Below are 22,322 nucleotides of genomic sequence, written 5' to 3'. Positions count from 1 at the left end.
GCTAAGGAATGTCATTCAGGACAATGCAGCATTCCCCATCTGGTGCCGTGAATTCATGACCCTTCAGTGTAACAACAACAAATTGAGAGTGGGAGCTTGCTATGTTGGAAGAGTTACAGGTCAAACTCTCAACTAAAATATGTTCTATTTTCAGCAAAAATGATGCAGCTATGGAAAGGAATGAGATGGAAGATCTTGGTTGTGTTGCCTGACTGGTCTCTGCAAGGTTAACTGATCACCATAAGATGACAACTGAATTCCAGAATTAGAAATAGATAGATTGATCTGGATACAGTGAAGTTTGCTTTGAGCTGAATACTGTAGAGACTAGTCAAGGACAGGAGCAGCTTATAATACCCAGCAACAGATTGATAACCAAAACCTATTGGCAAAGTACAAATTTCAGTAACAACCACTAAGGTAAAGCATCAACTGCAACTGTTACTACAATCACAGTCTAGTAACAGAATTAGGACCTACCAGAGACAATAGTGAAAAGTAAATAGAAAAATAATAATTCCAAATCAAAGAGTGGTAAAGAAATAAAATTGTTTACTCGTTGATCTGGCATCATATGGACTGGAAAAATACTCACTGTTCAGCAGAAAACCAGAAGAGAGTATTGAGATCTTTGATTAGGGAGGGAAGATAAATGGTGTGCGGCCGATAAACTGAGACCATCATGTATGAATATGTGGAAGGGGTATACCTGAGGGACCAAGTAATTTCACTATCGAAAATTTCATATATTTTTGTTTCATGTCATCATCACTTAATCATCATTTTTTTTTACTGAATTAGTATTTACCTGTAGGATGTTACAGCTATCCTGTTCATGGTTGTTTCTCACTTTATCACCAAGGTGTTGTACCACAATGCACTTTTTCAGAATAAAGTTTTCTCTGAAATAAATTATAAATACATTTGTAAAGAGTGATTCATATTTAAATGAAATGATAAATGTAATATATTCTTGTTGTAGCAGGACTTCCTTTTTTTAAATTTGTTAATGGGATATGGATCTCACTTTCAGCATTTATTGCCCATTCCTCATTGCTCTGGAGAAACTGGTGGTGAGCTGCCTTCTCTGAACTGCTGCAGTTCCTAGGGTGTAGGTCCACCCATAGTACCATTTTGATGGGAGTTCCGCAACATTGACAGAATGACCCTGACAGAAATGCAATCTAGTTCCAAGTCAGGATGGTGAGGGGTTCAGAGGGGAACTTGCAGATGGCACTGTTCCAATCTATCTGCTGCCTCTAGATGGTAGAGTTTGTGGACTTGGGAAGTACTGTTAAAGGAAACTCGGCAAATTACTTTAGTGTACCTTGTGGATAACACACATTATCGCTATTGTGTGTCAGTAGTGGAAAGGGTGAATGTTGAAGGTATGGATGGGCTGTCACTCAATGGGCTGCTTTGTCTTGGATGGCGTTGAGCTTATTGAATATTTTTGACTTGTGTTCATCCAGACAAGTGGAAGTCTGACCTTGCTGTATTTGGACATCGACTGCTTCAGTATCTGAGGAATCACAAAACACTGCTGAACATTGTGCAGTCATTAGCAAACATCCCCACTTCTGACCCTCTGATGGAGGAGAGGTTATTGATGAAGCAGCTGAATGTGGGCCGAAGACACTACCCTGAGGAACTCTTGCAGGGATGTCCTGAACTGAGATGACCATAATCATCTTTCTGTGTACCAGGTATGACTCTAATCAATGGTGAGTTTTCCCCTGACCCCCATTGACTCCAGTTTTGTTAGGGCTCCTTGATGACTCAGTCAAATGTGGTCTTGATGTCAAGGCAATTGTTTTTGTGGCTCTTTTAATTTATTCATAGGATATTGGTGTCGCTGGATGGAACAGCATTCATTACCCACCCCTAATTGCCCAGAGGGCAGTTAAGAGTCAACTACATTGCTGTAGGGTCTGGAATCATGTAGCATGATAGATTTTCTTCCATAAATTTCATTAGCAAAAAAGATAGATTTTTACAATTGTCAGTGATTACATGATTGTTGTTAGACTAGCCCTTATTTAAAGTTCCAGATTATTATTGAATTCAAATCTCACCACCTGCCATGGTCGTATTTGAACCCATGTCCCTAGAACCTTAGCCTTGTGATATGACCATGTCAGTACTTCCCAGTTACTTGCACTACACTAAACAATCACATAATGGCCATTACATTAAATACCACAAATGCAAGAGGTAGGAATGGGTGGGAGTGTTTACATTTTTTATTTAATATTTTTGAGGATCACCCACCTTCAGAGACCAAGCCCTATAAATAGAGAGGTGGGACATCACCGGAGACTCTCACTGATGATGTTACCTAGTATGGTGACGAAATGTCTGAAAACAAGCCTTCAGGTTCAGCGAGCTAAAATACATACTTATTTTAGCAAGTATTTAAAATGGAAACCATACTACATAGACATGCTCTCCCAACACCTGATCAAAATAAGGAAGTCAGAGCAACTCAAGCGTAATGTGCAGAAATGACTGAGTCAGGATAAATGGGCAGGAGAAGACTAAAGATCATGAAAAACAGAAGACCATTGAGACTGCTCTGCTATTCAATAATATCATAGCTGATCTAATCCAAGTCTTAACTCCATTTTCCTGGCTACATAATCCATAACTTTAGCCTTTCTTAGAGATCAAAAATCCACTCAACAAAATTAAACATGATAACAGGATTGTGATGTACAGGAGCCAATGTGACTCACCGATGAAGCAAAGAGGTACATACGAATAGGCATGATTCAAATTTCATCAATATCCTTAAAAAGCATCTTCCAAACTCACTGTCGTCTGGAAGGACAAGGACATGGGAACATCACCAGGTACAAGATCATCTCCAAGCCACTCACAAACCTGACTTGGAAATATATTAGTGTTCCTTCAGTATTGCTAAGTCAAAATCTTGGAACTTGCCCACCAGCAGCATTATGAGTGTACCTACAGCACATGGAATGCAGTGGTACCAACAAGCAGTTCGCCAATAACTAGGACTGGACAATAAATGCTGGCCCAGCCAGTAATGAACACATCCCATGAGTGAGTAAAATAAAACAATAAAGGGCAGTCTACATATCACATCTGCAAAATCAAATCCACTCTTACCAGTTTTCATGCTGTTTTGTCATCTATCACAGTGCTCTTCTGGGTAACAGTAGTCACATGACCAACATTATTTCACCTTTTGTTTTAATTAATTATAAACAAAGGGGAAAGAAGGTTTTGAGAGAAGACTTTCCTCAAAGTAATTTTGTAATCTTTGGATTAAAGAATTAGGATCTTAAATTAGAAATTCATACAATTTTCATTAGCAGTGTGTGAAACATCTAAAATCAAACATAGCATTTAAATGTATTGATCTGAATGTTCCATCTAGGGAGATCCATTTAGTTCCATGACTTATGGTATTCAATATATTCGCCACAGACTGGTGCCGGTCCTCAGTGAGGCTGTCTCTCTCAAAAAGTAGCTTAACACAGTAAAGCTCAAAAGGATGTCTTGCAGAAATCTCACTTGTCTTTGCACTTCTCCAAGGCATCATCTGCGATCTGTTTTAGGTTTACCAGCTTTTCTCCTCTGTAGAAACCATCTGAATTACAGAAAAGAGAGCCATGACTTGCCAACATTCATCAGGTTTTCTAGCACAACAGGTACAGCAACTGACTAGGATTAGGGTCAGGACAGTAAATTACTGCACTGGAGTGATTATGTCCTTACCTGCAGTAACCAGTAATACACATTGTGAATCTAATATTCGCTCACACAGAGATTCAGCTGAGAAACCTGCAAACTAAATCACAAACACATAAAGTATTGGCAACTGCTGTTTAAGCAGGTTTTGAGAAGATTTGTAACTCAGATTGAGGTTCTGGATGTAGGTTTGGTCGCTGAGCAGGAAGGTTCATTTCCAGACATTTCGTTACCCTACTAGGTAACATCTTCACTGGGTCTCAGGCGAAGCAATGCTGAAAGTTCCTGCTTTTATCCTGAAAGTTCTTTGAAACCCAAACATATAAGTAGAAAGCAGGATTTTTTTTCAGCATTGCTTTGCCTGAGGCCCACTAAAGACATTATCCAGTAGGTTGACAAAACGTCTGGAAATGAACCTTCCAGCCCAGTGAGCAAACCTACGTCCACTGCTGTTTAATTAGCAAATCAGACACAACATTTTGGTGAGAGTATTATCCACGAGAATAAATTGTGTAGCTGAGGTCATGTCCAAATCCACATGTTCAGATGAAAGGCAAAATATTGGCCTAGACATTTCAAATGGCTAGATTGTGATTTTGCAGCTTAGATGGGAGTTGCACATTTCAACCTGGTGGAATCCCCAATATTCCCAAGGGAAATTGACCAGGCAATTGAAGATTCTGCTATGCAGGTCCCATGGACCTAGAACCTTGATTTAAATCAAAGAATTCAGAGGGGCTAACTGCAATTATGTAAATACTTCACATTCTATCAATTACCTGGCACCCTTTCCAGGTTTCACTATGGCTGTCTACCCTCTTGACACCCTACGTATCTTTCACATTGACAGCCTTCTTACCCTGAAGCCCTACTCACCTGGTACCCTACTCATGCAGCACTGGGAGTATACCCACCCATCATCTTACCTACTTGACACCCTGTTATACCTATCCACACATTTCCCAGACAATTCCCACAGAGGTCAGTACGTTGCCACTTGCATGGGATCCTGGCTCAGAGTTTAGGTTGCATGTCCAGTCTCCAGCTCACTGGAGACTGGATTATCTGAGACAATGAGTTAAACAGAGCTGAAAATGTGTTGCTGGAAAAGCGCAGCAGGTCAGGCAGCATCCAAGGAGCAGGAGAATCGACGTTTAGGGCATGAGCCCTTCTTCAGGCTCCTTGGATGCTGCCTGACCTGCTGCACTTTTCCAGCAACACATTTTCAGCTCTGATCTCCAGCATCTGCAGTCCTCACTTTCTCCTCAATGAGTTAAACAACCAGACAATCTGGTTTTAGTTGTGCTGTTTGATAACAAAGGCATCAGGACATACTTACCACCACTGAGTGCACCACTCCTATCCTTGCACATGCCAGCATTGCATATATCAGCTCTGGGATCACTGGTAAATATATGGCAACTCTGTCACCTTTCTTCACCCCTATAAAGAAAATAAGATTTTCTCTAGCTTTTTTTATATGACTGATGGATTTCTGATGTTAAGTGTTGAAGTAAATCTTCAAAACTTGAGAAACTTTGCAAGGCTCAGTCTGTCAATCAGCTTCCTGCATGATTGAATCAAGCAATGGAAAATTCTTTCTCCATTTATAGGCTTTTCTCCAAGAATTTTCAGTTTTGTTTTCCTTATATCATAGATACAGGGATTTGCACAAGGCAATTGTTAAACAGAAGGGACAGCACAGAAACAAGCTATTCAACTTGCCTGGTCAATGCCAATATTTAGGTTTAACCCCATTAACTGTATGAGCACCACTTTCTTTTCCTTTCTTCCTCATGTGTAAATCAGGTTCCTTCTTAAAATACATCTGGACCATGCACTCCTTGTGTTAGCAAATTACACATTTCACCACTCTTTGGGTAAAGAGATTAAAGCAACCTGCTCATGGATCTTGTATGTGGTATAGATGGTTTCAGCACCAGCCATCCACTTCTCAAGCTGACAAGATTTTTGATCCACGTGTTAGCTTGTCAGTATCTCGCGAAGAAGGAGTACATTTCTCCCCACCAGCAACATCAACAGGCAAAGAACACAATATCTGAAAATTGTCCCATGGTACTTCACAGAGGTACAATCCATGAAATGGGAACACTGGGAAAGGAACGTTAAGGAAGAGTGATCAAAAGTTTGGTCAAAGAAGTTAACTTGAAAGAAGAACTCACAGGAGTAGTACAGGATAATCACAGGTTTGTAACAGTGCAGAAGGAGGCCATTTAACCATCGTGGCTATACTGGTTCCAACGCCTAGTGCCAATCTCCTGCCTTTGCTCCAAATCTCTGTACATCATTTCTATCCAATTAATCACCCAATGCCCTCTTGAACACCTCAATTGAACCAGCCTCCACCACATTTCCAGGCAGTGCATTCCAGACCATTGATGTTCTTTTCTCACAACACTCTTGCTTCATTTGCATATCACTTTAAATCTATCCCCTCTCCTGTTTGTCCCTTTTACACGCGGAAACAACTTCTCCCTATCTACTCTGTATAGTCCATTCAAGATTTTGAAAACCTCTACCAAATCTTCTCTCAGCCACCTTCTCTCTAAGGTAAAATAGGATGTGATATAAATTAGGAAATTAGAACTGTATGTAACACAGCAATTACGGGGGACTTCAATGTCCATACAGACTGGGTAAACTTAATTAATAAGAATGTATTGGACGGCAAATTCTTGGAATGCTTTCAAAATAGTTTTCTAAAAGTAGTATGTTGAGGAATCAATTAGACAATGGGCTACTTTAGGTAAAAATACTGGATTAGTGGTGCTGGAAGAGCACAGCAGTTCAGGCAGCATCCAACGAGCAGCGAAATCGACGTTTCGGGCAAAAGCCCTTCATCAGGAATAAAGGCAGTGAGCCTGAAGCATGGAGAGATAGGCTAGAGGAGGGTGGGGGTGGGGAGAGAGTAGCATAGAGTACAATGGGTGAGTGGGGGAGGAGATGAAGGTGATAGGTCAAGGAGGAGAGGGTGGAGTGGATAGGTGGAAAAGAAGATAGGTAGGTAGGACAAGTCCGGACAAGTCAAGGAGACAGTTACTGAGCTGGAAGTTTGAAACTAGGATGAGGTGGGGGAAGGGGAAATGAGGAAGCTGTTGAAGTCCACATTGATGCCCTGGGGTTGAAGTGTTCCGAGGCGGAAGATGAGGCATTCTTCCTCCAGGCGTCTGGTGGTGAGGGAGCGGCAGTGAAGGAGGCCCAGGACCTCTATGTCCTCGGCAGAGTGGGAGGGGGAGTTGAAATGTTGGGCCACGGGGCGGTTTGGTTGATTGGTGCGAGTGTCTCGGAGATGTTCCCTCAAGCGCTCTGCTAGGAGGCGCCCAGTCTCCCCAATGTAGAGGAGACCACATCGGGAGCAACAGATACAATAAATGATATTGGTGGATGTGCAGGTGAAACTTTTATGGATGTGGAAGACTCCTTTAGGGCCTTGGATAGAGGTGAGGGAGGAGGTGTGGGCACAGGTTTTACAGTTCCTACGGTGGCAGGGGAAAGTGCCAGAATGGGAGGGTGGCTCGTAGGGGGGTGTGGACCTGGCCAGGTAGTCACGGAGGGAACGGTCTTTGCGGAAGGCGGAAAGGGGTGGGGAGGGAAATATATCCCTAGTGGTGGGGTCTTTTTGGAGGTGGCGGAAATGTCGGCGGATGATTTGGTTGATGTGAAGGTTTGTAGGGTGGAAGGTGAGCACCAGGGGCGTTCTGTCCTTGTTACGGTTGGAGGGGTGGGGTCTGAGGGCGGAGGTGCGGGATGTGGACGAGATGCATTGGAGGGCATCTTTAACCACGTGGGAAGGGAAATTGCGGTCTCTAAAGAAGGAGGCCATCTGGTGTGTCCTATGGTGGAACTGGTCCTCCTGGGAGCAGATACGGCGGAGGCGGAGAAATTGGGAATACGGGATGGCATTTTTGCAAGAGATAGGGTGGGAAGAGGTGTAATCCAGGTAGCTATGGGAGTCGGTGGGTTTGAGGTCTAGTACTGCGCAAGGAGAAAGGGCTAATTAACAAACTCAGTGGATACTTTAGTGGTTATCTCCCAAAATGTTCATAGCAAAATTTCTGTAAGAGATTGGAAGGTAGCAGAAGTCACCCCACTCTTGCAGAAAAAGAGGGACTGGTTAACTTGATATCTGCTTTAGGAAAAGTGTAAGAATCTATTATAAAAGATGCAATATTTGGATCACTTAGAAACTAATGGTAAGATTCGACAGAGTCAACACAGTTCTATGGAAGGGAAGCCATGTTTGATGAACCTGTCAGGGTTTTTTGAATATGTAGCAAGCAGAATAAATAAGGGATGAAGCCAATGGATATGGTGCATTTGAATGTTCAGGCTATCAATAAGGTCCCGCACAGAAGGCTAGTGAACAAAATCAGATCATATGGAGTTGGGAATAATATAACCACATGAATTAAGGATTGGTCAATTGACAGAAAATCAAGATTGAGAATAAAACGTAGAGAGTGTGTTTCTGGAAAAGTACAGCAGGTCAGGCAACATCTGAAGAGCAGGAGAATTGATGTTTCGGGCATAAGCCCGAAGGGGTGACCTGATGCGCTTTTCCAGCACCACACTCTCAACTCTGAACTCCAGCATCTACAGTCCTCACTTTCTCCGAAGTATAAAAAGGCTATTCTCAGAATGCCATGCTGTTACTAGTGGGTACTGTAAGGACTAGTGCTTGGGTCCTAAGCTATTTACAATCCATTTTAGTGATGTGCATGTGGCAACCAAATGTAATATTTCTAAGTTTGTTGATGACACTAAACCTGGTGGTAATGTGAGTAATGAGGATGATGCAAAGGATTCAAGAGGATTTGGGCAGGCTGAGTCAATGAACAAGAACATACCAATGGAATATCATGTGGAAACATGAGTTACTGTCCACTTTGGAAGGAAAATAGCAACATATTTCTTAAATTGTGAGATATTGTAAATCCTTGATGGGTGTTCTTGTTCTTAAGTCACTGAATGAGTACGTTCAAGATGGAAATTGATGGATATTGTAGATATCAAGGAATATGGGGATAGTGTGAGAAAACGGTGTGAGGTAAAAGATCAGTCATGATCTCATTGAATGGTGGGGAAGAATCAAGGGCTGATTGACATACTTCAGCTCTGTTTTGAATGTTCCTGTGTCCTTATGTCATCCTTTACTATAAAGGGTTGTCCATTCTGATAGTTTATTTTATTTCAATGTGGTGTACCCAGCACTGTATACTTTCCCTCTTGGGCAAGTTTATGATCATATCCCTGCAATGTTGATTACAGCCAAATCATTTATCTGAGATTGTGCATCATAATTGCTTCACAAGTCCAAGTAAAGAGTCTTTCTTTTTAAATTATCTGTCCTTTCCCGCCCCACTCTTCTTGCCTTTACCCACTGTTCAATTGTCACAATATTTTTCTTTGGATTTCTAAATCTCCTACACCTGACCACTCCTTTCCAACTTAAATCCCTACCCACGGATATACAATTCTCAACAAAACTGATTCCAGCTCAATTTAAGTGGAACCCATCCCAAAAGGATAGCTCTTATTTTGCTGAGGGTTTATGCTCGTATCTCATAGAACAAAATCCTTCTTCCTACATTAGTCTTTGGTCCAAGTGTTTAATTATCAGATCCTGGGTCGAGTGGCACAATCCAGAAATTACTTCACTTGAGATTCTTTCTTAATTTGGACACTGTCCAATGAACAAAGTACTACAAAAGGAGACTGGAAGAACAAGGGAACTTGTAACTAATATCTTTCCTCCATTTCTTATGCCCTTGCTCTGAATGTTAGGCAATGGATTTTCATTAGGTTGTTCCATGCTAATGGGCTATGCACTGCATTGCTTTTTTTCAGAATGGCTGACCAGGAAACCTTTGCGCTCTACTGCCTGCCACAGGATTTACCAGCTGACAACCCTGACTGGTCACGTTACTTTCACACTTTCCATAGCCAACAGGTCCTGGTGTGGGATTTGAGTCCAGGGCTAGGGACAATATCACTTTGCCCAATTAAATAGTATCAGAAGAACACAAGTTAAGTCTTTTAGACTTGCTACCCATAGCAGAATGTTTGGGAGTTTCTAATCACTACAGGAACGATTATTAGAAGCACAGCAAAATGCCAACACCAAAGAAAGCAGCTTAGACAACATCAAAGATTAGCTAAACTAGAACTCCAACAACCAGATTCATCCAATATTCCTATCTTCAGGACATTTGGTAGATCTTGGTACCTATACCATTTTGCATGGTTCCTCTGGATCCTCCCCCTCTGACTCCAAGTTTTCTCCAGTGGTGAGGAGATGCCTTTAACAATGGCAATAGCCAGGCAACACAACACAACAGAACTGCTGGGACCAATATCTTCCACTGACTATACTGTGTCCCCAACACTAACACATTCCTATCCATTACACCAACCCTCAATCACATCCCTCATAACTCGTTGGCTTTAGAAGGATGAGTGGGGATCTAATTGAATTGTATAAAATTCGAACAAGGCTGACCAGACTAGCTGAAGGGAAGATGTTCTTCAAAGTTGGGGAGTCTGGAAACAGAGGAGACAGTCTTGGGAAATGGGATTTTAGGGACTGAGATAAGAAAATATTTCTTCACTTGAAGAGATTGAACTTTAGAATTCTCAGCTACAGAAGACTACAGAGGTCAAATATACTCAAGTGGAAGGATGTTGTGAAACTTGAAAGGGTTCAGAAAAGATTTACAAGGATGTTGCCAGGGTTGGAGGAGTTGAGCTATAGGGAGAGGTTGATTAGCCTGGGGCTGTTTCCCCTGGAGCGTCGGAGGCTGAGGGGTGAACTTATAGAGGTTTATAAAATCATGAGGGGCATGGATAGGATAAATAGACAAAGTCTCTTCCCTGGGGATGGGGGAGTCCCGAACTAGAGGGCATAGGTTTAAGGTGAGAGGGAGAAGAAATAAAAGAGACCTACGGGGCAACATTTTCACGTAGAGGGTGGTACGTGTATGGAATGAGCTGCCAGAGGAAGTGGTGGAGGCTGGTACAATTGCAACATTTAAAAGAATAGGAAGGGTTTGGAGGGATATGAGCAGAGTGCTGGCAGGTGGGACTAGATTGGGTTGGGATATTTGGTCGGTATGGATGAGTTGGACCAAAGGATCTGTTTCTGTGCTGTACATCTCTATGACTCTAAGGAAGATAATAAAAACATCGCTAGAGTTTAGATGCAAGAGCAATATGGAGTCCAAGCAGGAATCATTGAGATAAATGATCAGCCATGAGTGGTGGATCAGGCTCTTATACCGAGAGCAAACAAATGTGTCATATTATTAGGGATAGCCCTGTATCTCAGATTTCCAGGGCAATCTTTGGGAAACTGGATTGTGGATGTCTCCTCTTGCCTTTGCCTTTCTTTGTGGCTTGTGCATTGTTTCGGTTGGCCACCAAGGGGAGTTTCAGTGACCTGAGCAAGGCTGCAAGTTTCTGAGTCACCAGCAGAGAGGATAACATTGTGACTGTACAGGATGCTGTTTTCCTTCACCAAAACATAATGACAGGTGGAATGATAGAATTGAAATTTAGAAATATAAGTATAATCAACTAAGCATGCCATTTGCACTCACGTGCCCCTCTGTTCATTTCAGAATTACCGCAGTGCCATTCTGTTTATATGAAATGCAACAAAACTGATGAAATGCCTACTTATATATGATGCCAAACCTTAACTTATTGTGTTCTACCACCTCCATCAATCTGTCAGAGTTATAAGAATTGGTATCTTTAATGATAGTCTGTCTATTATTAGCTTGGTATTTCTTGTCGTTGGTTCTGGTTTTGTTGTCTGTTTCTGTAACCTTCGTCCTAAAGTGGTGTTTTCTGCATTGACAGTGTACTTGATAAGTGAGGTGCTGGAAAAGCACAGCAGGTCACGCAGCATCCGAGGAGCAGGAGAGTCGACATTTCAGGCATAAGCCCTCACATTCCTGATGAAGGGCTTACGCCTGAAACATCAACTCTCCCGGTTCTCAAATGCTGCTTGACCTGCTGTGCTTTTCCAGCACCTCACTTTTCAACTCTGACTCTCCAACATCTGCAGTCCTCACTTTCTCCCAGTGAACTTAATAACAAATAGCCTCAAGGACAAGAAATCATCCAGCTGTGGGAGATTAGAGGCCCTACATACAAAATAGTTCCATATAAATGCATCAGGAAAATCAGAAGAAATTTCTCTACTCAGGGAATGATTAAAATGCAGAACATGTTGTATGGGGAAGCAGCTGGGCCAAATGGCTTACACACTTCAAAAGGTAACCAGATGGGCTCAACAGGGAAAAGAGAATAGAAAAGATATGTTGAAAGGCTAAGATGATATAGCTGGAATGGGGGGAAGCTGGTAGCATTTAAACACCAGCATGGACTAACTGAATGGCTGTATTTGTGCTGTATCTAATTCTGTGTGAGCAAAGTGAAATAAAGATTTAATATAAAACACTGAAAAAAAGACATCACTATTATTTTAACAATATATGCTGAACATGTTCTATTTTATATTTGAGCAGTTCAAGATGGTAGCTCATTCCCACTTACTCAAGGGGATAGGCAACAAATAGGCAGAACATCCCAACAATGCATTGAAAAAAAATGACAGTCACTTAATGGAAAAACACGGTGCTTTACTCACTGGAAAAACACAGCGCTTTATTCGCTGGATTAACAGAGCTCTCTACTTATATCGACAAGACCTCTCTACTGCTGCCTGGAAAAAATAATTATTCACCTAAAGTCCGTAGAACATTGGCAAACTTGCAGACTTGCTTTAAGAGCTGAGAGTAGGTGATGGCGGAGCAGACATGGGGTTCATTTCCTTCCCTAGAATAAAAAAAAGACAGAAGTTATCGCAACTAAGAAAAGTTACATTTCCAATATCATCCATCTGTCTCTGTCCTAAACTCACTGAAAGGTTTCACTGAATCTCACTTTTGCTTCAAGCCTCTGAACTGATTTTTTTTTCCTTCATCGCTCTCCTTTAAGCTAGTGATCTCAAATCTCAAATTTAATTCCATTTTAATTTATTGCCTCGTAAGTACTTCATCCAATTGGTCATTATTCATGGATTCAATCCCAGTCTCTGCCTTCAATTCACCTGAAGCACAGTGACCCTCAGGTTAAACCCACTACCAGTTGTCTCTGTCTGACAAGAGTTCTATCTGTGGTTCTTGAGTGGAACCATGTTGGGTCTTGATCATGTCAGCACCTGAGCAAAGATCAACCCTGTCTTCACCTGATGATGAAATCCATGTATTTTCAGCCGGGATTATTGGAAAGCAATGGGGCACAGGAACCAAAGCATTTCTTCTTGTTAACAGCGCAGAAACCATTTGTCATGCCTAACATTGTTCTGTTTGTGATCACCTGATTCAGACTATCCATGCCTGGATATTTCCTGATCTTGGGGATTTAATTAATCACACTTTTTATTTGTTGTTCAATTTCCTTGCATCAAGCCTGTTCAAAAACTGATTAAGCTCATCAAAAGGGCAGTATGGTTCAGTGGGATCAGGATAAAATTGTTTTCTCCATTCTGGTTACAGTGAGTGAGACAGTCGATCAGGAACAGTCCAATTCCTAGCAAACCTACACATCAAGCCCAATACTGAGAAGTTCTGGTTCATCAAAAGGTATTCTTTTCAGGTTCAACATTATCCTGTCTTTACTGTTCTTCAAATAGAGACACAGGGATCATTTCTATCCACCTGAGAGAGGAACATCTTATCTGAATGATGCCATCTCTGACAGAGCAGCACACCCTCAATGCTGCACTGACCTGTCTGCACTTCAGGATTTCTGACTATGAAGCAAGATGACTCCTAAACCAAGGTGAAAAGAAACAGGACAGTCCACTTGGCAGACATTAAGGATAAGGGCTCCGATAGCAGAATATCTCTTAACTGCTGATCAAAGGTGATGGTATTTGTTAAATATTGTCTAAGCTGTCTTCTTCAGTCTGGAAGGTATTTACTGCTTCTTTCCCCTCTGCAGCTCCTCTTTGTATTGTTTACTCTTCCTCATTTCGGATCCCAGTGGAAGAGGTGTCATACCAAAGCAACAGTGGCAGTGATTTTCAGTTTTGTCAGACAGATAAGTATTGGTTGATTTTGTGGGTGGATTAATATGCTGACAATGAGCTGCTCATACTTGCAGATTGAGGATAGTCATCTCACAGATTGGGATGGTGGGGAAGCAAATAGCTCCTCCACAAATCAGAACACGTCAAATTTTATTAAGGGTGTGCCAAACATTACTGGAGCCAGCCACAGGTGAAAAACATTTTTGAGGCTGGGTGGAACATCTATACTCATCTTTCTTGTTCCAAATCTTGAAACAAACGTACCTTTCCTCTTTGGAAAATGCTTGTTTAGATTGCTTAACATAAAGGCCTGAACCTCAGGAGGTGCTGTTGGGACAAAATCTTCAGCTTTCTAGATTGCTGCTATAAATTCACTGAAGTTTGTCATAAGTTTAAAAGCCAGGTCCTTTTAATCAGATTTTTTTCCTATGTTCATACATGAAATATATTTATTTACTGACCATCCAGTATTTATTGATCATCCTTATTTGCCCTTGAGAAGGTGGAAATGAGCAGCCTTCCTGATCTGCTGCAGTCCATTTGGTGTGGGTAGACCCCAATGCTATAAGGGAGGATGTGGCAAGATTCTGACCCAGAAGGCAAGGAAAGGCAATACATTTCTAAGTCAGAACAGTACTGGACAACTATGATCCCAGACCTGCAATTCTCTAAGTGTGAAGTTCTACACTTTGGTATGAAAAACAGAAAGGAGGAGTATTGTTTAAATGGTGTATTTATTGGGAAGCGTGGATAGGCTAAGGAATCCAGGTACACTTGTACACCATTCAATGAAAGCATGCGCAGGAAGCGATTAGAAAGACAAATGGTACATTGTCTTCATGGAAGAGGATTTGAGGTAGTCCTCACTTTCACCTTCAGAATGTGGATGTCTTACTGCAGTCATACAAAGCCTGGGTGGCACCACACCAGGACTACTGTGTGTAGTTTTACCTAACAGAGCATATACTTGCCACAGAGGGAATGCAGTGAACGTTCACTAGGCTCATACCAAAGATTGCAGGACTAATGTATGAGGAGTGATTGGTTTGACTGGGCCTGTATTCACTAGACTTTTGAAGAATGAGAAGGGATCAGATTTAAACATATAAAATTCAAACCAGGTTGGACAGGCTCGATTTTGGGAGGATGTTTTCCCCAGTGTAGAAGCAGGAGACACAGTCTCAGGTAAATAAAGATGATCTTCTCAGACTGAGATGAAGAAACATTTCCTCACTCTAAGGATAGTGAGCCTGTGGAACTCTTAACTATAGAATACTGTGGAGGCCAAGTCACTGAACATAGTCAAGAATGAGATAGACGCATTCTTAGATTTTGCAGGCATCAAGTAATATGGGCGGGGAATGGGGGGGGGGGGGGGGGGGGGGGGCGTGGAGGTTTGGGAATATGGCATTGAGGCAGAGAATCAGCCGTAGTTATACTGAATAGCAGTGGAGCCTCAAATAACTGAATAGCCTATTCCATCACCCAATTTCTATGGTTCTTAGATTTCCTGGATCTTTCACATTACCCTCATATCTAGGGACTCCTGGATACCACTGGCTTCTTTATCTGATTATAATTTTCAGACCTCCAGAATCCTCTTTATCGGACTAACTCTGGAACCAGCTCTTCACTGCCCTGAAATTCTCCTTTGAGTTCTGCAGACTCCTCTTTTTAAGGCTCAGACTAGGCCTCATGACACAAAAACAGAAAATGCTGCAGAAACTCAGCTCAGATGCTGCCGGCTTGCTGAGTCACTGGGAAGACAGAACCAGAGATAATGTTTCAAATCTGTCATGTCTCTTCTTCTGCTGAATTTCTCCAGCATTTTCTGTTTTTATTTCACACTTCAGCATCTGCAGTATTTTGATTTGATCTGAGTCCTGGATTTCACACCAGATCAACACACTCCCACTTACCCTAATAGAGAGGCCCTTCTAATGTTTAAAAGGCATGCAAAGAGGCCAAGAATAGAGCATGTGTGACCAGAAATTCAGCTGTTCAGTGCACACATGGTGATATTCTTAATTTTCACCAGGGAATAACCCTGTTAAAGTTTCCACAGGGACCTGTGTTCGTACACATCAATTTTAGACAGTAACAAGCATTTGGGACAACTTTCCAAATACAGAAATAGAGAAGTGACCACTGCTACAGTACTGTGTCCTGTTCTGGTCACCAAACATTAGCAAGCATGTGAAGAGCATTGAAAGGATGCAGTAATCACTGGGATGAGGCATTTTAGCGACAAGGTTGGAAAACTGGTGTCAATCACATTAGAACAAAGGAGATTAAGAACTCATAGAGTCAGAGAGTCATAGAGATGTACAGCATGGAAACCTACCCTTCGGTCCAACCTGTCCACGCCGACCAGATATCCCAAACCAATCTAGTCCCACCTGCCAGCACCTGGCCCATATCCCTCCAAACCCTTCCTATTCATATACCCATCCAAATGCCTCTTAAATGTTGCAATTGTACCAGCCTCCACCACTTCTTCTGGTAGCTCATTCCATACACATACCACCCTCTGAAAAGGTTGCCTCTTAGGCCCTTTTTACATCTTTCCCCTCTCACCCTAAACCTATGCCCTCTAGTTCTGGACTCCCACCAACCCAGGGAAAAGACTTTGCCTATTTATTCTATTCATGCCCCTCATAATTTTGTAAACCTCTACAAGGTCACCCCTCAGCCTCTGACGCTCCAGGGAAAACAGCCCCAGCCTCTCCCTGGAGCTCAAATCCTCCAACCCTGGCAACATTCTTGTAAATCTTCTCTGATCCCTTTCAAGTTTCACAACATCTTTCCGATAGGAAGGAGACCAGAACTGCACGCAATATTCCAACAGTGGCCTCACCAATATCCTGTACAGCCGCAACATGACCGCCCAACTACTGTACTCAATACTCTGACCAATAAAGGAAAGCATACCAAATACCTTCTTCACTATCCTATCTACCTGCGACCCACTTTCAAGGAGCTATCAACCTGCACTCCAAGGTCTCTTTGTTCAGCAACACTCCCTAGGACCTTAGTATTAAGTGCATCATCCCTGCTAAGATTTGCTTTCCCAAAATGCAGCACCTCACATTTATCTGAATTAAACTCCATCTGCCACTTCTCAGCCCATTGGCGCATCTGGTCCAGATCCTGTTGTAATCGGAGGTAACCCTCTTCGCTGTCCACTACATCTCCAATTTTAGTGTCATCTGCAAACTTACTAACTGTACCTCTTATGCTAGCATCCAAATCATTTATGTAAATGACAAAAAGTAGATGACCCAGCACCGATCCTTGTGGCACTCCACTGGTCACAGGCCTCCAGTCTGAAAAACAACCCTCCACCAGCACCCTCTGTCTTCTCCCTTTGAGCCAGTTCTGTATCCAAAAGGCTAGTTCTCCCTGTATTCCATGAGATCTAACCTTGCTAATCAGTCTCCCATGGGGAACCTTGTTGAATGCCTTACTGAAGTCCAGATAGATCACATCTACTGCTCTGCCCTCATCAATCTTCTTTGTTACATCTTCGAAAAACTTAATCAAGTTCGTGAGACATGATTTCCCACGTCAAAAATGTGTTGCTGGAAAAGCGCAGCAGGTCAGGCAGCATCCAAGAAGCAGGAGAATCGACGTTTCGGACAAGAGCCCTTCTTCAGGAATTTCCCACACACAAAGCCATGTTGACTATCCCTAATCAGTCCTTGCCTTTCCAAATACATGTACATCCTGTCCCTCAGGATTCCCTCCAACAACTTGCCCATCACCGACGTCAGGCTCACCGGTCTATAGTTCCCTGGCTTGTCTTTACTGCCCTTCTTAAACAGTGGCACCACGTTTGCCAACCTCCAGTCTTCCAGCACCTCGCCTGTGACTATCGATGATACAAATATCTCAGCAAGAGGCCCAGCAATCACTTCTCTAGCTTCCCACGAAGTTCTCGGGTACACCTGATCAGGTCCTGGGGATTTATCCACCTTTAACCGTTTCAAGACATCCAGTACTTCCTCCTCTGTAATCTGGACATTTTGCAAGATGTCACCATCTATTTCCCTACAGTCTATACCTTCCATATCCTTTTCCACAGTAAATACTGATGCAAAATATTCATTTAGTATCTCCCCCATTTTCTGTGGCTCCACACAAAGGCTGCCTTGCTGATCTTTGAGGGGCCCTGTTCTCTCCCTAGTTACCCTTTTGTCCTTAATATATTTGTAAAAACCCTTCGGATTCTCCTTAATTCTATTTGCCAGCGTTATCTCATGTCCCCTATTTGCCCTCCTGATTTCCCTCTTAAGTATACTCCTACTTCTAAGTATTCACTCGATCTATCCTGTCAATACCTGACATATGCTTCTTTCTTTATCTTAACCAAACTCTCACTTTCTTTAGTCATCCAGCATTTCCTATACCTACCAGCCTTCCCTTTCACCCTGACATGAATATACTTTCTCTGATTCTTGTTATCTCATTTCTGAAGGCTTCCCATTTTCCAGCTGTCCCTTTACCTGCGAACATCTGCCTCCAATCAGCTTTCGAAAGTTCTTGCCTAATACCATCAAAATTGACCTTTCTCCAATTTAGAACTTCAACTTTTAGATCTGGTCTATCCTTTTCCATCACGATTTTAAATCTAATAGAATTATGGTCGCTAGCCCCAAAGTGCTCCCCCACTGATACCTCAGTCATCTGCCCTGCCTTATTTCCCAAGAGTAGGTCAGGTTTTGCATCTTCTGCTAGTAGGTATATCCACATACTGAATCGGAAATTTGTCTTGTACGCACTTCAGAAATTCCTCTCCATCTAAACCATTAACACAATGGCAATCCCAGTTGATGTTTGGAAAGTTAAAATCCCCGACCATAACTACCCTATTATTTTTACAGATAGCTGAGATGTCCTTAGAAGTTTGTTTCTCTATTTCCCTCTGACTATTAGGGGGTCTATAATACAATCCCAATAAGGTGATCATCCCTTTCTTATTTCTCAGTTCCACCCAAGTAACTTCCCTGGATGTATTTCCAGGAATATCCTCCCCCAGCACAGCTGTAATGCTATCCCTTATGAAAAATGCCATTCCCCCTCCTCTCTTGCCTCCCTTTCTATCCTTCCTGTAGCATTTGTATCCTGGAACATTAAGTTGCCAGTCCTGCCCATCCCTGAGCCATGTTTCTGTAATTGCTATGATGTCTCAGTCCCATGTTCCTAACCATGCCCTGAGTTCATCTGCCTTCCCCGTTAGGCCCCTTGTATTGAAATAAATGAAGTTTAATTTATTAGTCCTACTTTGTCCCTGCCTGCCCTGACTGTTTGATTCACTTCTGTTCTCAACTGTACCAGTCTCAGATTAATCTCTTTCCTCACTATCTCCCTGGGTCCCACACCCACACCTTACTAGTTTAAATCCTCCCAAGCAGTTCTAGCAAATTTCCCTGTCAGTATATTAGTCCCCTTCCAATTTAGGTGCAATCCATCCTTCTTGTACAGGTCACTTCTACCCCAAAAGAGATTCCAATGATCCAAAATTGTGAATCCTCCTCCCATACACCAGCTCCTCAGCCATGCATTCATCTGCTCTGTCCTCCTATTCCTGCCCTCACTAGCTCGTAGCACTGGGAGTAATCCAGATATTACTACTCTTGAGGACCTCCTTTTTTAAATTTCCGCCTAATTCTTTGTAATCTCCCTTCAGAATCTCAACCTTTTCCCTTCCTAATTCGTTGATTCCAATGTGGAGAATGACCTCCTGCTGGCCCCTCTCCCATGTGAGAACATTCTGCACCCTCTCTGAGACATCCTTGATCCTGGCACCAGGGAAACAAACATCATTCAGCTGTTTCTCTGCTGGCCACAAAAACGTCTGTCTGTACCTCTGACTACAGAATCCCCTAACACAATTGATCTCTTCGAAGCCAACGTACCCCTCGTTGCATTAGAGCCGGTCTCAATACCAGAAACTTGGCTGTTTGTGCTACGTTCCCTGAGAATCCATCACCCCCTACATTTTCCAAAACAGCATACCTGTTTCAAATGGGTATATCTACAAAAGGCTCCTGCATTAGGTGCCGACCTCTCTCACCCTTCCTGGAGGCTCATTCGGTTGTGGTGACAAGATAGAACATAGAACATAGAACAATACAGCGCAGAACAGGCCCTTTGGCCCTCAATGTTGCGCCGACCAGTGGACTTTTCTCAGCTCGTCCCCCTACACTATCCCAAAGTCATCCATGAGCTTATCTAAGGATTGTTTAAATCTCCCTAATGTTGGTGAGTTCACTACCTTAACAGGTAGGGCATTCCACGCCCTTACCACTCTCTGCATAAAGAACTTGCCTCTGACATCTGTTTTAAATCTATTACCCCTCAACTTGTAGTTATATCCTCTCGTACAAGCTGACGTCATCATCCGAGGAAAAAGTCTTTCTCTGTCTACCCTATCTAATCCTCTGATCACCCTGTATGTCTCTATGAAATCCCCCCTTAGCCTTCTTCTTTCCAATGAGAAAAGACCTAAGTCTCTCAGCCTTTCCTCATCCTGGTAAATCTCCTCTGCACCTTTTCCAATGCTTCCAGATCCTTTTTGTAATGGGGCGACGAGAACTGTACACAATATTCCAAGTGTGACCGCACCAGCATTTTGTACAGTTGCAGCATGATATTGCAGTTCCAGAGCTCAATCCCTCTATCAATGAAGCCTAACACACTATATGCCTTCTTCACAGCACTATCCACCTGGATGGCAACTTTCAGGGATCTATGCACATGGACTCCAAGATCCCTCTACACATTCACACTATCAAGAATCTTTCCAGTACTCTGCCATCCTGTTATTCTTCCCAAAGTGCATCACCTCACATTTAGCTGCATTGAACTCCACTTGCCACCTCTCAGCCCAATTCTGCAGTTTATCCAAATCCCCCTGCAACCTGTAACATTCTTCCAAACTGTCCACTACTCCACCGACTTTAGTGTCATCTGCAAATTTACTAATCCATCCACCTATGCCTGCTTCTAAGTCATTTATAAAAATGACAGACAGCAGTGGTCCCAAAACAGATCCTTGTGGCACACCACCAGTAACTGGACTCCAGACTGAATGTTTACCATCAACCACCACTCACTGCCTTCTTCCAGAAAGCCAGTTTCTAATCCAAACTGCTAAATCACCCTCAATTCAATGCCTCTGCATTTTCTCCACCAACCTATCATGTGGAACCTTATCAAAGGCTTTACTGAAGTCCAAATATACCATGTCAACTGCCCTACCCTCATCTACATGCTTGGTCACCTTCTCAAAAAACTCAATAAGGTTTGTGAAACACGACCTGCCCTTGACGAAATCATGTTGACTATCTGAAATCAAATTGTTGCTTGCTAGATGATTATAAATCTTATCTCTCATAATTCTTTCCAAAACCTTTTCTACAACAGAACTAAGGCTCACTGGTCTATAATTACCTGAGTCATCCCTGCTGCCTTTCTTGAACAAGGGCACATTTGCAATCCTCCAGTCCTCAGGTACTAAACCTGTAGACAATGACGACTCAAATATCAAAGCCAAAGGCTCTGCTATCTCCTCCCTAACTTCCCAGAGAATCCTCGGATAAATCCCAGCCGGCCCAGGGGACTTTTTGATTAGATTAGATTACATTACTTACAGTGTGGAAACAGGCCCTTTGGCCCAACAAGTCCACACTGACCCTCCGAAGAGCAATCCACCCAGACCCATTCCCCTACATTTACCACCTAACACTACGGGCAATTTGGCATGGCCATTTCACCTAGCCTGCACATTTTTGGATTGTGGAAGGAAACCAGAGCACCCAGAGGAAAACTCACGCAGACACAGGGAGAATGTGCAAACTCCATACAGACAGTTGCCTGAGGCGGGAATTGAACCCAGATCTCTGGCGCTGTGAGGTAGTGCTAACCACTGTGCCACCGTGCCACCCATAACTTGTCTACTTTCACTCCTTCTAGAATTGATAACACCTGTGCGTAACTAACCTCGATCCTTTCTCGTCTAATATCTCGTACCTCATTTTTCTCCTCCACAATAATCTCCTTTTCATGAGTGAACACCGATGAGGAATGTTCATTTAGCACCTCTCCGATCTCTACAGGGTCCACACTCAACTTCCCACTTCTGTCTTTGACTGGTCCTATTCCTACCCTAATCATTCTTTTATTGCTCACATACCTATAGAAAGCTTTAGGGTTCTCCTTTATTCTATTTGCTAAAGACTGCTCATGGCCTCTCTTTGCTTTTCTTAACTCTCTCTTTAAATCCTTCCTAGCTGATCTGTAACTCTCCATCTCCTCATCTGTACCATCTTGCCTCATCAACACATAAGCCTCTTTCTTCTTCTTAACAAGAGATGTAATTTCTGTAGTAAACCACGGTTCCCCTACCTTATCACTTCCTCCCTGCCTGACAGGGACATATTTATCAAGGACACGCAATATCTGTTCCTTAAACCAGCTCCAC

General features: G+C 42.6%; 1 protein-coding gene across 3 annotated transcripts in view; it reads right to left on the bottom strand.

Moving 5' to 3' along the window:
• acss2l (acyl-CoA synthetase short chain family member 2 like) overlaps nucleotides 1–22,322 on the bottom strand; it is a 139,993-nt gene that overhangs the window by 35,871 nt on the left and 81,800 nt on the right. For all 3 annotated transcript variants that reach the window (XM_072569867.1, XM_072569865.1, XM_072569864.1), the window contains exons 3-7: nucleotides 12,488–12,579; nucleotides 5,057–5,160; nucleotides 3,745–3,817; nucleotides 3,541–3,616; nucleotides 809–902 (exon numbers count right to left, since the gene is read on the bottom strand). In XM_072569867.1, coding sequence (XP_072425968.1) covers nucleotides 809–902; nucleotides 3,541–3,616; nucleotides 3,745–3,817; nucleotides 5,057–5,160; nucleotides 12,488–12,579 — 439 coding nt within the window. The remainder of the gene's footprint in view (nucleotides 1–808; nucleotides 903–3,540; nucleotides 3,617–3,744; nucleotides 3,818–5,056; nucleotides 5,161–12,487; nucleotides 12,580–22,322) is intronic.

Source organism: Chiloscyllium punctatum, chromosome 5, assembly GCF_047496795.1.
Source record: "Chiloscyllium punctatum isolate Juve2018m chromosome 5, sChiPun1.3, whole genome shotgun sequence".
NCBI classification, from domain to species: domain Eukaryota; kingdom Metazoa; phylum Chordata; class Chondrichthyes; order Orectolobiformes; family Hemiscylliidae; genus Chiloscyllium; species Chiloscyllium punctatum.
Note: the sequence above shows the minus strand (reverse complement) of the source record. Positions and strands in the feature narration are given on the sequence as shown.